The following is a 14,801-nucleotide window of genomic DNA, read 5'->3' as shown; positions in this document are numbered from 1 at the left end:
GGCATCCACGTGTCAGAGATGGAAGTGGATCAATCGACTCAAAACTAGGAACCAGAAACAAACCCTAACCTTAAACCTTTAACCCCTAACCCCTAACCCCAACCCTAACCACTAACCCCAACCCTAACCCCCCCTAACCCCCAACCCTAACCCCAACCCTATAACCTTAACAAACAAAAACCTAACCCTATTCTGTATTAACAATTTGTCCCCCCCCTAACTCCCCCCCCTAACCCTAACTCCAATCCCAACCCTAACCCCTAACCGCTAAACCTAACTCCCCTATTCTGGTGCCCAAAGCAAACTGCCTGTTACTCAGGCCCAGAAGCCAGGATATGCATATAATTGGTAGAATTTGATAGAAAACACTAAAGATTCTAAAACTGTTCAAATAATGTCTGTATGTATAACAGAACTGATATGGCAGGTGAAACCCCGAGGACAAACCATCCCCCCCAAAAATAAAATTCAGCCTACCACTGTTTCCAAATCAAATCAAATCAAATCAAATGTATTTATATAGCCCTTCGTACATCAGCTGATATCTCAAAGTGCTGTACAGAAACCCAGCCTAAAACCCCAAACAGCAAGCAATGCAGGTGTAGAAGCACGGTGGCTAGGAAAAACTCCCTAGAAAGGCCAAAACCTAGGAAGAAACCTAGAGAGGAACCAGGCTATGTGGGGTGGCCAGTCCTCTTCTGGCTGTGCCGGGTGGAGATTATAACAGAACATGGCCAAGATGTTCAAATGTTCATAAATGACCAGCATGGTCGAATAATAATAAGGCAGAACAGTTGAAACTTGAGCAGCAGCACGGTCAGGTGGACTGGGGACAGCAAGGAGTCATCATGTCAGGTAGTAGTGGGGCATGGTCCTAGGGCTCAGGTCCTCCGAGAGAGAGAAAGAAAGAGAAAATTAGAGAGAGCATATGTGGGATGGCCAGTCCTCTTCTGGCTGTGCCGGGTGGAGATTATAACAGAACATGGCCAAGATGTTCAAATGTTCATAAATGACCAGCATGGTCGAATAATAATAAGGCAGAACAGTTGAAACTGGAGCAGCAGCACGGCCAGGTGGACTGGGGACAGCAAGGAGTCATCATGTCAGGTAGTCCTGGGGCATGGTCCTAGGGCTCAGGTCCTCCGAGAGAGAGAAAGAAAGAGAGAAGGAGAGAATTAGAGAACGCACACTTAGATTCACACAGGACACCGAATAGGACAGGAGAAGTACTCCAGATATAACAAACTGACCCTAGCCCCCCGACACATAAACTACTGCAGCATAAATACTGGAGGCTGAGACAGGAGGGGTCAGGAGACACTGTGGCCCCATCCGAGGACACCCCCGGACAGGGCCAAACAGGAAGGATATAACCCCACCCACCTTGCCAAAGCACAGCCCCCACACCACTAGAGGGATATCTTCAACCACCAACTTACCATCCTGAGACAAGGCTGAGTATAGCCCACAAAGACCTCTGCCACGGCACAACCCAAGGGGGGGGGGGGGGGCAACCCAGACAGGAGGCTTTCCAAAGGCTTTCATGTTTATTATGAGGCTAAAAGAAGAAGAGGGGGAGGAATAGGGAGTGAGACAGAGAGGGAAGCCGTCACAGCAGAGTAGAGTGGAGTCTGTGCGTAAGTAACACTGCACCTCCCTCTCTATACACATTCACATTGACTGGAAACCCTTTCAGAAGCCACACTACTATACACTAAGCCTCCCTCCCTGTAACCCTAACACTTCAGAGGCTGCAGTACACAGAGCTGCGTCACATAACTATGATGAGGGAGAGGGGGAGGGGGACAGCAAACCAGAATACATATTACAGAGAGGAATAGAGATAGAGCGGCAGAGAGAGAGAGAGAAGGAGAGAGATTGAGAGAGAAGGAGAATTGAAATGAATTGAGAGAGAGGGGGAGGGGAAAAGCCAACCACCATACATACTACAGAGAGGAAGAGAGATAGAGGGGGGGGAGAGATAGAATTGAATACAATTGAGAGAGGGGGAGGGGGACAACCAACCACCATACATACTACATAGAGGAGAGATAGATTAGCAGAGAGAGAGAAAGGAGGAGAGATTGAGAGAGAGTGAGAGAGCGAGAGGTGGTGGAGGAGAAAGAGGCGGAGGAGAGAAATTGAGAAAGAGAGAGAGATATAGGTGGTGGAGGAGAGAGCGAGAGGTGCAGGAGAGGCAGAGAGAGAGAGAGAGGTGCAGGAGAGAGGTGGAGGAGAGGCAGAGAGAGAGGCAGAGAGAGAGAGAGGCAGAGGAGAGAGCAGAGCTACAGAGAGAGAGAGAGAAGCAGAAAGAGGACGAGAGGCAGAGTGAAATCATCTCTTGCAGGCATTCGGGTTTCTGTCGCTGATGGGGACAGGCAGAGTAGCAGGATACCACCAGTACCTTATCGAGGGACAGCATCACCACATACACACCCTGCACTCACAAAAACACACCACAACACTCCATAGGAGAAGCTGGTGAAGCTCGGAGGGGGAAACAAGCATCTCTTCTTTGTGGTGTGGAGAGCTAGAAGACTGGACTAGAGCCTCTGCTACACCACCACACCGTGCAGGAGCCTCATCCAGCTCTCCAGGATCCTCTAGCAGCAACAACCCTCATACATAGCTCTACTTCGATAGTACAGCTTTCTCCATCCGACCATCCGATAGCTCTCCACTCCACTTGCAAAGCTCTCTCCATCCGACTAGCTCTCTCTCTCAAATTTCTCTGTCAGCTCTCTCTCAACCGCTACCATGAATTTCCTACGTCGCCGGTTGTCTGACAGCAGCTTTATAGCTAATCTTCCTAATGGCTACATGACAGACCTCCAGAGATCTGACCCTCCACCGCCTCCCCCCTCTACAGCCACCCCAGGAGTCCCAGCCACATCCCCAGGACAAGTTCCAGCACCAGCTCCCAATGCTGCCCCCCCAGCTCCAGAGTGTGGGCCCCAGCCTGCCCAGGCTTCCCCAGCCCCGGCCCCTTCTTCAGGCTCTGGGTTCTTCAGCTCCCTGACCTCTCTGAGTTCCATCACTAATGTGGTAAAACAAACAGCAGTGTCAGCTGGCTTGGTGGATCAGAACCCAGCACCCGGGCCTGGTCATGTCTCCATGAGATTTAAGATACTGCTGGTCATCGACGAGCAGCAGTACGTGTGGTGAGTGGACACCTGGACGGCATGACTCAACAAATCAGCTCATCCTGTTAGCTATATGAGAACAGTCAGGGTGGATTCCAATAGGGCAGTAGGAACCTGCACAGGGCTTAGGGCATAGGGATAACCGTATGGATCAGAATACACACTCAGATTGATGTTGGAGTTGGGTTTGTTGTCATAACTGTCTTAATGTAAGTTGCTCTGAATTAGAGTGTGCTAAATGTCTGAAATGGAAATGTAATGTCAGTTCTCATTGGTGAGCTGCAGGATCAGGTTGGATTGATTTAGGATTAGGTTGGACAACAGTAAAATATGACTGCACAAGATGCATCTGAGGTGTGTGAGCACTGAGCATTGACAATGATATTCTATTACATGCATACATCCTATTTCCTTTTCCCTTTTCCCATATTGAAATCAGTGTTTGAAGCTTGATAGTCAGATGGTTATACTATTTCAACACACAGCTACCACTCTATTCCCTGGGAATCAACAGCCCCCTGCTAGCTCTGGGCTAAGAGGGATGTTAAGGATAGAGACATGTTATGTTAAAAAGAGGACAGAGAGATGTTATGAAGAGGATAGAGAGATGTTCTGTTGTAAAGAGATGTTCTGTTATAAAGAGGATAGAGAGATGTTCTGTTATAAAGAGATGTTCTGTTATAAAGAGGACAGAGAGATGTTCTGTTAAAGAGCATAGAGAGATGCTGTGTGATATAGAGCATAGAGAGATGCTATGTGATAAAGAGGGTAGAGAAGTTATGTAATAAAGAGCATAGAGACAAGTTATGTAATAAAGAGCATAGAGACAAGTTATGTAATAAAGAGCATAGAGCGATACTATATTATAAAGAGGATAGAGAGATGCTATATTATAAAGAGGATAGAGAGATGCTATATTATAAAGAGGATAGAGAGATGCTATATTATAAAGAGAATAGAGAGATGCTATATTATAAAGAGGATAGAGAGATGCTATATTATAAAGAGGATAGAGAGATGCTATATTATAAAGAGAATAGAGAGATGCTATATTATAAAGAGGATAGAGAGATGCTATATTATAAGGAGCATAGAGAGATGCTATATTATAAAGAGGATAGAGAGATGGTATATTATAAGGAGCATAGAGAGATGCTATATTATAAAGAGGATAGAGAGATGCTATATTATAAGGAGCATAGAGAGATGCTATATTATAAAGAGCATAGAGAGATGCTATATTATAAAGAGCATAGAGAGATGCTATATTATAAAGAGCATAGAGAGATGCTATATTATAAAGAGGATAGAGAGATGCTATATTTTAAAGAGGATAGAGAGATGCTATATTATAAAGAGGATAGAGAGATGCTATATTATAAAGAGGATAGAGAGATGCTATATTATAAAGAGGATAGAGAGATGTGTTATAAAGAGGATAGATATATGTTCTGTAATGTTATAAAGAGGATAGAGAGATGTTATTTTATAAAAAGGATAAAGAGATGTGTTATATTATGAAGAGGATAGAGATATGTTATGTTATAGAACAATGCAGATAGCCCGGTTAGCCAATGTGCGGGAGCACTGGTTGACGGCCCAATTGAGGTAGTATGTACATGAATGTATAGTTAAAGTGACTATGCATACATGATAAACAGAGAGTAGCAGCAGCGTACAAAGAGGGGTTGGAGGGGGCACACAATGCAAATAGTCCGGGTAGTCAATTTATTACATGTTCAGGAGTCTTATGGCTTGGGGGTAAAAACGGTTGAGAAGCCTTTTTGTCCTAGACTTGGCACTCCGGTACCACTTGCCATGTGGTAGTAGAGACAATTTTTAGGGCCTTCCTCTGACACCGCCTGGTGTAGAGGTCCTGGATGGCAGGAAGCTTAGTCCCAGTGATGTACTGGGCCGTATGCACTACCCTCTATAGTTATAAAGAGGATAGAGACATGCTGTGTTATAAAGAGGATAGAGACATGCTGTGTTATAAAGGGCATAGAGACATGCTGTGTTATAAAGAGGATAGAGACATGCTGTGTTATAAAGGGGATAGAGACATGCTGTCTTATAAAGAGGATAGAGAGATTTAATGTTATAAAGAGGATAGAGAGATGTTGTGGCGAAATCTGCACGGAGCCTTCACCGTGCACTGCCACTTTAAGAGCGCATGAGCAGTAAGGAAGGAGGAAATAAAGAGAGCTCATTCAGCTCTTTGGGGAGGGGCTCTTGGGTGGCGCGACAGTTTGATTGTGTGTGCTGTGCTGCAGAAGTTTTCTTTGTTTTCAGCATTTGTAGTCTATAAAGTATTTAACTCAATCATCGGTGTTATCGCTTTAGATCGTGGTTGTTTTTGTTTGGAACCGCACGTTATGGATCGCATGGATTAGTAGCAACATTGTTGCGAAGCTTTAACATACAAACCAACAAACCATCGGACAGTCAGACAGTACACCGGCAGGCCTGAAGACCACAGCTAAGATTTCTCTTTTTCTCTCTCTTTCTCTTCCCTCTCGTTCCAGTGCTTTACCCTGCAACAGACTCTCTATTCTTCAAATGCCCTTCCCATTGAAGTTCATTAGAGCTGGACTATTATTGCCCTGCCAGAAGTATTTTGATGGACATTTTTGTTAAAAGGGAGGTTGCTTGCAAGTTGTGTATTGTTATGTGAACTGTATTGAGGTGAGGTGTACTAATGACATGTGGCCGAGAAGACTGTGGACATTTTTAAGGCCTTTGTTGTGTCGATGAACACCCCTCACATTCATACCCTCTGCACTCATCCACTAGAAAATAATACAGATTATTGCAAATCCTCTGTTGATGACTGGGTTCGTTCTTGTATGAAGTTGCTGTTGAATTGCTCTGCCATTATTAGTATTAGTATTATTGTATGAGGTATTATTGTTGGGGTTACCCCTGTGCTGTGATGTGGGTCTGGTAGTGGTACTCTCTCTATTCTACTCTTTTCCTTTCGGCATGGTTAATACCTGCCTGGCGCCCGAACAAAATCTTTCTTTACCCCTCTCTAATAAATACCGCTACAGAATTGGCACCCAAACAGGGACTTGAAGAGAAACACCCATGACACCATCCACACAAGGTTGAATCATGTCTTTTGTTGGAACCCCATACTGTGTCAATGTGGACACACCTGATGGTAATCATGTTCGGGATTCTTTCATTGTGGAAGGACTTGATTAACTAATGGAGTTGGATAGCACTGACCCTAATCCCCAGGCTTCTGGCTCACCTATAACATCTCCACCATTACCCTCCCCTCAAACCCTTCTGGTTACCCTGTCCAGAGAGACTGGGAGAGGTGTCTCTGTGATCACTGGACAACTGGAACATCAATGGACACACACCAATCATAGTTTGACAATGCAGGAGAATGCCATTCGCAAACTCAGTGAATGTGCGGAGGCTCATCAGACAGATGTGCAGAGGAGGTTGGATTACCTTCCCTGTCAAATGGAGGAAAACCAACAACAAATTGTTCAGAGACAGAAATATTTACAAGATTCTCTGAAGCAGGATATTCAAGGAAAACTGCACCGGTTCAAAACACAAATGGAAACTAACCATCATCAAGTCATAATCTTTCTTGAGGACGAACAAAAACAGAGAGCAGAGGAGTCAGCCTCTCTTGTGAAGGGAGTGTGTTCTTATCTGAAGGAAGTTATGGAGGACATGAAGAACTCTCTCACAGGGGAACTACGATTTTTGATTGAACAGACTCAAAAGGACACCATTAATGAGATGTAAAAAGCACAGAAGGCCACAGACCTTCAACTGGAAGGGCTGCACCAGGAGGTAATGCAGTGCTTTTCCCTTCTGGACAAATCTTCTGCACCTCCCTCGGGTTTTACCTCTGCCACTGGCTTGGCCAGTAATGGAATAGGAACAGGTAGCACTACAAAAACCCCTCTGAAGATACTGTTAAACAACATAAATCAAATCAAATCAAATCAAATTTTATTTGTCACATACACATGGTTAGCAGATGTTAGTGCGAGTGTAGCGAAATGCTTGTGCTTCTAGTTCCGACAATGCAGTAATAACAAGTAATCTAACTAACAATTCCAAAACTACTGTCTTGTACACAGTGTAAGGGGATAAAGAATATGTACATAAGGATATATGAAGGAGTGATGGTACAGAGCAGCATAGGCAAGATACAGTAGATGGTATCGAGTACAGTATGTACAAATGAGATGAGTATGTAAACAAAGTGGCATAGTATAGTATAAAGTGGCTAGTGATACATGTATTACATAAGGATACCGTCGATGATATAGAGTACAGTATATACGTATGCATATGAGATGAATAATGTAGGGTAAGTAACATTTATATAAGGTAGCATTGTTTAAAGTGGCTAGTGATATATTTACGTCATTTCCCATCAATTCCCATTATTAAAGTGGCTGGAGTTGAGTCAGTGTCAGTGTTAGTGGTGGCTGTTTAACAGTCTGATGGCCTTGAGATAGAAGCTGTTTTTCAGTCTCTCGGTCCCAGCTTTGATGCACCTGTACTGACAGAACTCCCACTGCCACTGTCATGCCTCCTCTAGAGCGCTCCCTCCCTATTAAACTACTTTTCCCCACTTTTGGCAGTCCAGAAGATGATGTTGATCCACTGTTTTTCTTATCGAAGTGTAATGATTTTCTTTCAATCCGGCCCCTTACTGACTTGGAGGTTCTTGCCACCCTCCGCAGTGTTCTCCATGGTACAGCAAGAGACTGGTGGGAGATATCCCGTGAACATGTGTCAACCTGGGAGGAGTTTCAAAAAATATTCCTCTTAGCCTTCCTCTCAGAAGACTATGGGGATGAACTGGCGGAAGGTGTTCGTAACAGAGTCCAGGGTGAAGCAGAGCCAATACGGGACTTTGCCTTCTCCTATCGAGTTCTATGTAGGAGATGGAAGGCTGACATTACTGAGCAGGAGATGGTCAAACTCCTTCTTAAGAACATGGTTACCCGCCTTGCTAGTCAACTTCGAGAACGTGTGCAAAATCTGGATGATCTGGTGCGTCTTGGGACTCAGTTTGAGAAGGACTGGAAGCACCACCTCCAAACTAAAAACCCTGTTCCCTCATCCCAGTATACCCATAACTCTCCTGGGGCTAAACTGTCTCAGATATTTGTACCCAAGATCCAGGACAAATGTCCAGTTGTGTGTTGGAGGTGTAAAGTTCAACATCCTCCAGATTCTTGCCCGCTCTATGTCCAGCGTCAGGATTCAGGAAAAGGTCAGAAAGGACCGAAGACTGAAAGTCTAGACAGGCGTGGTGGCTTGCATACAAATGGGTCAGCCTTAATGCCCACCATGAAGCCTTTAGACAGCACAGCTAGCGGTCTTATTCCTATTCCGCAACAACTATTGGTTCCTCTGACTGTTAGGAACTGGAGAGGGAAGGCCATAATCGACACAGGGGCATCTTACACCCTGATGCAAGAGGCCCTGTGGCAGAACATGGCATTACCTCATGAGGAGCTACGAACATGGGAGGAGGGACCATTGTTCTTGGCCAATGGAGAACCTACCACCCCCTTGGGCTGGATTAGTATAATAATAAAACTGCATGGTGAGACTATTAACCTTCCTGTGGCAATTCTTGCAGATTCAAGCCTTGCATTTGCTGTAGTCCTTGGCCTAGACTTCCTGTTCTTCAGTGGACTGACCATCTCTATGTCCGAACCCTCCTATCGGCTACAATCTGACTATTCCCAGCCTCATCCATTTCAACCTGGTAATGCACTGATTTCAGGTTGGAGCCTGCTACATTATGCAGAGTCCAGACAAGGTCAAGTCAGAGACAGAGAAAATATAAAGAGACAAAGACAAAAACATGTTCCACCAGTGAAGTCTGAGAACCCAACTATCACCCTGATTACCGCCGTACCCCCCCTTCTATCCGAGGGCAAAAGCAAACCTGATGCTGATTTCTACATCAAACAAGCGGTGGAACAGGCATGTCTGTCGGATGATGAAAGGTGGCAGCTCTCCCAGATGTTGGACATGAACAGTGAGGTTTGTACTCTTACACTCGGCCGTACAACCGTCTTCAAACACAAAATCTATACCCGGCATGAGATCCCCATTAAGCAGCGTCCTTACAGGCTGTCCCCCACCAAACTGGAAATTCTCAATGAACAGCTCAAAAGCATATTGGAGAATGGAATTGTGGAACCTTCTTTTTCTGGATGGGCTTCTCCGGTTGTCCTGATTCCTAAGAAAGATGGTGGATATCGATTCTGTGTGGACTACAGGAAGCCGAATGCCATAACAGAAAGCGATGCCTACCCTCTACCAAACATAAATGACATACTGGAATCTCTGGCAGGAGCATCCATCTTTAGTAATCTGGATCTGAACAGTGGCTATTGGCAGGTGTCAATGGATCCCGCTAGTCAGGACAAGACTGCCTTTGTCACCCCTGCTGGTTTGTACTCCTTCAAAATCATGCCTTTTGGTTTGAAGAATGCTCCAGCAACCTTCCAACGGTTGATGGAGACTGTCCTGGGAGATTTGAGGGGTAGAAATTGTCTTGTGTATCTGGATGACATCATAATCTACTCCTCCTCTGTCGCGGATCATCTGCAAGACATTCAGTCCGTCTTTGACAGACTTAAGGCTGCAGGTTTGACCTTGAACTTGAAGAAGTGTCGTTTCTGACTGCCAGAACTCAAGTTCCTTGATCATGTGGTTAATGCTGAAGGTATCTATGCAGATCCAGCCAAAGTTGCAGCCGTCCAGGAATTCCCAATTCCCACATCCCTCAAGGCTGTTTAGCGGTTTCTGGGTATGGCTGGATGGTACCACAGGTTTGTGCTTGATTTTTCAAAGGTAGCCGAACCCCTCAACCACCTTAAGAAGAAAGGTGTGAAATTCCAATGGACCCCTGCATGCCAAGGTGCATTTGAAGCACTCAAAAACAGTCTAATTACTCCTCCAGTCCTTGGACATCCTAACCTGAATGCTCATTTCATTGTGTACACGGATGCAAGTCAAACAGGACTTGGAGCAGTCTTGACTCAACAAACAGGACTTGGAACAGAAGAAGTTCTTGCCTATGCAAGTCGCACCCTTAATTCCACCGAGAGGAATTATTCAACGACTGAAAGGGAGTGCCTCGCTGTGGTCTGGGCTTTGGAGAAATGGAGCTACTACTTGGAGGCAAAGATCTTCACCGTTGTCACAGACCATGCTGCTCTGCAGTGGGTTCTGGCATCAAGCAAGACCAACAGCCGTCTTATTCGCTGGTCTATCAGACTGCAGAAGTTTGACTTCATCATTGAGTATCGCAAAGGAAAACTGAACGTTGTACCAGATGCCCTTTCTTGGATTACAGAGACTGTCAATGTTTGTCCTCCCTTGTGCAGTACTTATACTACCGCTAAATGTCTGGATGATTCCTTTCCTCTGGATGATGAGAGTGTATGGAGAGCACAGCAGAAGGATGCTGCTATCATGGCGATCCACAAGAGTCTGTCTGAAGAAGACTCCAAGAGTCGCTTCAGTGATAAGTATAGTATAATTCAGGATAAAGTGTATCGAAAAACTCCAAGAGGAGATGGAATACACAGCACCCATTATCGCGTCTTCATTCCCTCTACATTGAGTGACCAGATAATCCAAGCTTATCATGCCAATCCCATGAGTGGCCATCTTGGAGTTTTTAAAACTTATTGAAGACTACAAGAGGTGGTTTACTGGCCAGGCATGTGGGTTGATACCCAGAAGTTTGTACAGCAGTGTGAAGTCTGCCAGAAATACAAACCAGACATTGGCAGACCTGCCGGGAAAATGCAGCAGACCGTGGTGAACCATCCAAATGAAATGTTGGGAATTGACCTCATGGGACCTTTTCCTCCCAGCCGGGGGACACGGAAGGAATTTTTATTAGTGGTAGTGGACTACTACACACACTGGGTGGAGTTGTTTCCCCTCCGCAAAGCCACTGCATCAGCCATTGCTCTAATTCTGAGAAGGGAGGTCTTTACCAGATTCGGGATTCCAGACCAAATCCTCTCTGACCGAGGTCCGCAGTTCATATCAGGAATCTACAAAGAGCTCTGTACCTACTGGGGTGTAATTGCCAAGTTGACCACAGCCTATCATCCTCAGACCAACCTGACCGAGAGGGTAAACCGAACCCTGAAAGGGATGATTTCTTCATTCGTGGGGGATCAGCACACAAGTTGGGATCAGCATCTTCCAGAATTTCGCTTTGCACTGAACTCTGCCGTGCAGGAGACTTCTGGGGTCACTCCCACCGAACTCCACCTGGGAAGACCACTAAAAGGTCCGATGGACAGGGTCTTGGAAAGTTTGAATGTTTCACCTGACTGCCCAGCGTTTGATGCCGTACAACACCACCACACCTTGCTAGCCAGAGTGGAGGCCAGCAAAACCAAAGCCAAACAACGACAGCTGAGAAACTATGACAAACATAGACGAGACGTGTGTTTTCCACCCCAGTCTCGTGTCTGGGTACGTTCACATCATCTGTCAAAGGCATCTAAGAAGTTCACTGCCAAGCTAGCTTCGAGATGAAAAGGTCCATACCGTGTAGTGCAGCAGTTGGGACCAGTGAACTACTTGGTCTGTTTGGAGGACACAGGGGAAGATGTCAGGACAGTGCATGTTGTTGACCTAAAGCCCTGCTACCAAACGGCAGAAGAGCTGGATCGCAGGCAAAAGCAACACCTGCAGGACCTCTTCGTGGAGGACTCTGATGAGGAGGACTTCCCTGGTTTTGTGTAGCAGGAACATGAACCTGTCAAAGCCTGCATCCTCTCTGTTTCTACAGGCATTGTTTTTTCATGAGGGGGGGAGTGTGGCGAAATCTGCACGGAGCCTTCACCGTGCACTGCCACTTTAAGAGCGCATGAGCAGTAAGGAAGGAGGAAATAAAGAGAGCTCATTCAGCTCTTTTGGGAGGGGCTCTTGGGTGGCACGACAGTTTGATTGTGTGTGCTGTGCTGCAGACGTTTTGTTTGTTTTCAGCGTTTGTAGTCTATAAAGTATTTAACTCAATTATCGGTGTGATTGCTTTAGATCGTGGTTGTTTTTGTTTGGGACCGCGCGTTATGGATCGCATGGATTAGTAGCAACATTGTTGCGAAGCTTTAACATACAAACCAACAAACCATCGGACAGTCAGACAGTACACCGGCAGGCCTGAAGACCACAGCTAAGATTTCTCTTTTTCTCTCTCTTTCTCTTCCCTCTCGTTCCAGTGCTTTACCCTGCAACAGACTCTCTATTCTTCAAATGCCCTTCCCATTGAAGTTCATTAGAGCTGGACTATTATTGCCCTGCCAGAAGTATTTTGATGGACATTTTTGTTAAAAGGGAGGTTGCTTGCAAGTTGTGTATTGTTATGTGAACTGTATTGAGGTGAGGTGTACTAATGACATGTGGCCGAGAAGACTGTGGACATTTTTAAGGCCTTTGTTGTGTCGATGAACAGCCCTCACATTCATACCCTCTGCACTCATCCACTAGAAAATAATACAGATTATTGCAAATCCTCTGTTGATGACTGGGTTCGTTCTTGTATGAAGTTGCTGATGAATTGCTCTGCCATTATTAGTATTAGTATTATTGTATGAGGTATTCTTGTCGGGGTTACCCCTGTGCTGTGATGTGGGTTTTATATGGTGTGTATTCTCTTTTCCCTCCACTGGCTATCTGGTAAACAGGCTACACTCTAGGCAGTCTCTTCTGATGATGTGTGTGGGTCTGGTAGTGGTACTCTCTCTATTCTACTCTTTTCCTTTCGGCATGGTTAATACCTGCCTGGCGCCCGAACAAAATCTTTCTTTACCCCTCTCTAATAAATACCGATACAATATTATATTATGAGGAGGATAGAGAGATGTCCTGTTATACAGAGGATGCTTGGAGTGGTTGAAAAACAAGTTTTAATGACTCCAACCTAAGTGTATGTAAACTTCGAACTTCAACTGTATATGATATGGTCAATATTTTAACTACCTAGCCAGCTACTTTAGCATTAGCTAGATAGCTTACAAGCTAGATACGAATCAAAACTTTGTTTAGAAAGTTGCTTTTAATTGCCTGATTTTCTAGATTGACATATTAAATACATTTTTAAACGAATAGGTTTATTGGTGTTAAAACACACCAGTTATGCCATTTTGTACCACCAGGCTGCTGATGTCATGCAGCCTGTCCTTTTTGTGTTTATGATTTTTCATAACGACAATTTTGATGTGGGACAACAATATAATGTTAATGATGTCACTGTGACAACTGTATACAGACATCTCAATGGACGTAGCATAAACTAGCCTTTAGTCTTGAAATCTTTGGTTGTTTAGTACACTACTGTACTCACTCTGTTTAGCAAAGGCCTCCTGTGAATCCTTAAGAGGGTGTTAACGATACTGAATAATTGTAGACAAAGAAGAGCTCTCCACTAGGTGTACCAAATTATTCAAGGGACATTTTCTCAAAAGTAGAATTACAGGTTTATCAACTTTCAAAGCAGAATGACTTTCCAATTGTTCCTCAACTGCAGTAAATTACATACTATTTTCTAGCTCTGAGTCTCTACTTTTATCCAACGTAAAGAAAAGTTTTTAAAAAATACATAAGACTGAATCGAGCAGGTCGGTCACATATTGGAGCTTATTCATAGTGTTGAGGCATCCAGTGAGAGAAACTGCAAAGGCTTGTAGGGATTCGGAATCTTCAACCCTAATTGGAGGCCCCTATAACTTCTGTCGGCCTCCATATGTTGGCAACTGCGGAATCGATCTCTGGGTTGCCCCATGGTGAATTGCTCGGTACTGCCTTCAATAGTATGTTCAAAGACACGTGCAAAGAACCTGTAGTCTAGTGGGTCACCCTTAAACACTGGTACACTAAGAGCAACATTCACCAAGGTATTCTCAGGCCTTCCCATTGCATTCAGGTAATCAATCGTTCAATCATCATCTTATTCACGTTATGTTACAAAGTAGAACACAGTCGTATTACATGCTGAAACACAGTGATATGTCACATCATGTTACACCAACCTGATCTCTTAGTTTCATTTTGGAATTTGCAGTATTATGAATGAATGCCATATTATTTTTGATGCAATAATGCCATGTGGTTAGAGGGATAATTCCAACACATTATGCTACACAGTGGAACACAGTAATATGTCACATTATGTTACACCGTGAAACAGAGATGTCACATTATGCTACACAGTGGACCACAGTAATATGTCACATTATGCTACACAGTGGAACACAGTAATATGTCACATTATGTTACACCGTGGAACAGAGATGTCACATTATGCTACACAGTGAAACAGAGATGTCACATTATGTTACACCGTGAAACAGAGATGTCACATTATGTTACACCGTGAAACAGAGATGTCACATTATGCTACACAGTGGAACACAGTAATATGTCACATTATGCTACACAGTGGAACACAGTAATATGTCACATTATGTTACACCGTGAAACAGATGTCACATTATGCTACACAGTGGAACACAGTAATATGTCACATTATGCTACACAGTGGAACACAGTAATATGTCACATTATGCTTCACAGTGGAACACAGTAATATGTCACATTATGTTACACCGTGAAACATTGATGTCA

At 44.4% G+C, this 14,801-nt stretch overlaps 1 protein-coding gene across 1 annotated transcript in view; it reads left to right on the top strand.

Annotated features, from left to right (window-relative positions):
* Positions 1–1,837: 1,837 nt before the first annotated feature.
* Positions 1,838–14,801, top strand: part of LOC110494842 (uncharacterized) — a 289,407-nt gene continuing 276,443 nt past the window's right edge. Inside the window, exon 1 of the mRNA XM_036950994.2 lies at positions 1,838–3,161. Coding sequence (XP_036806889.1) covers positions 2,758–3,161 — 404 coding nt within the window. The 5' untranslated portion in view covers positions 1,838–2,757. The remainder of the gene's footprint in view (positions 3,162–14,801) is intronic.

The sequence above is a fragment of the Oncorhynchus mykiss genome, chromosome 17 (assembly GCF_057628025.1).
Source record: "Oncorhynchus mykiss isolate SJ-2025 chromosome 17, ASM5762802v1, whole genome shotgun sequence".
NCBI classification, from domain to species: domain Eukaryota; kingdom Metazoa; phylum Chordata; class Actinopteri; order Salmoniformes; family Salmonidae; genus Oncorhynchus; species Oncorhynchus mykiss.
This window is presented reverse-complemented; position numbering and strand designations above follow the sequence as displayed.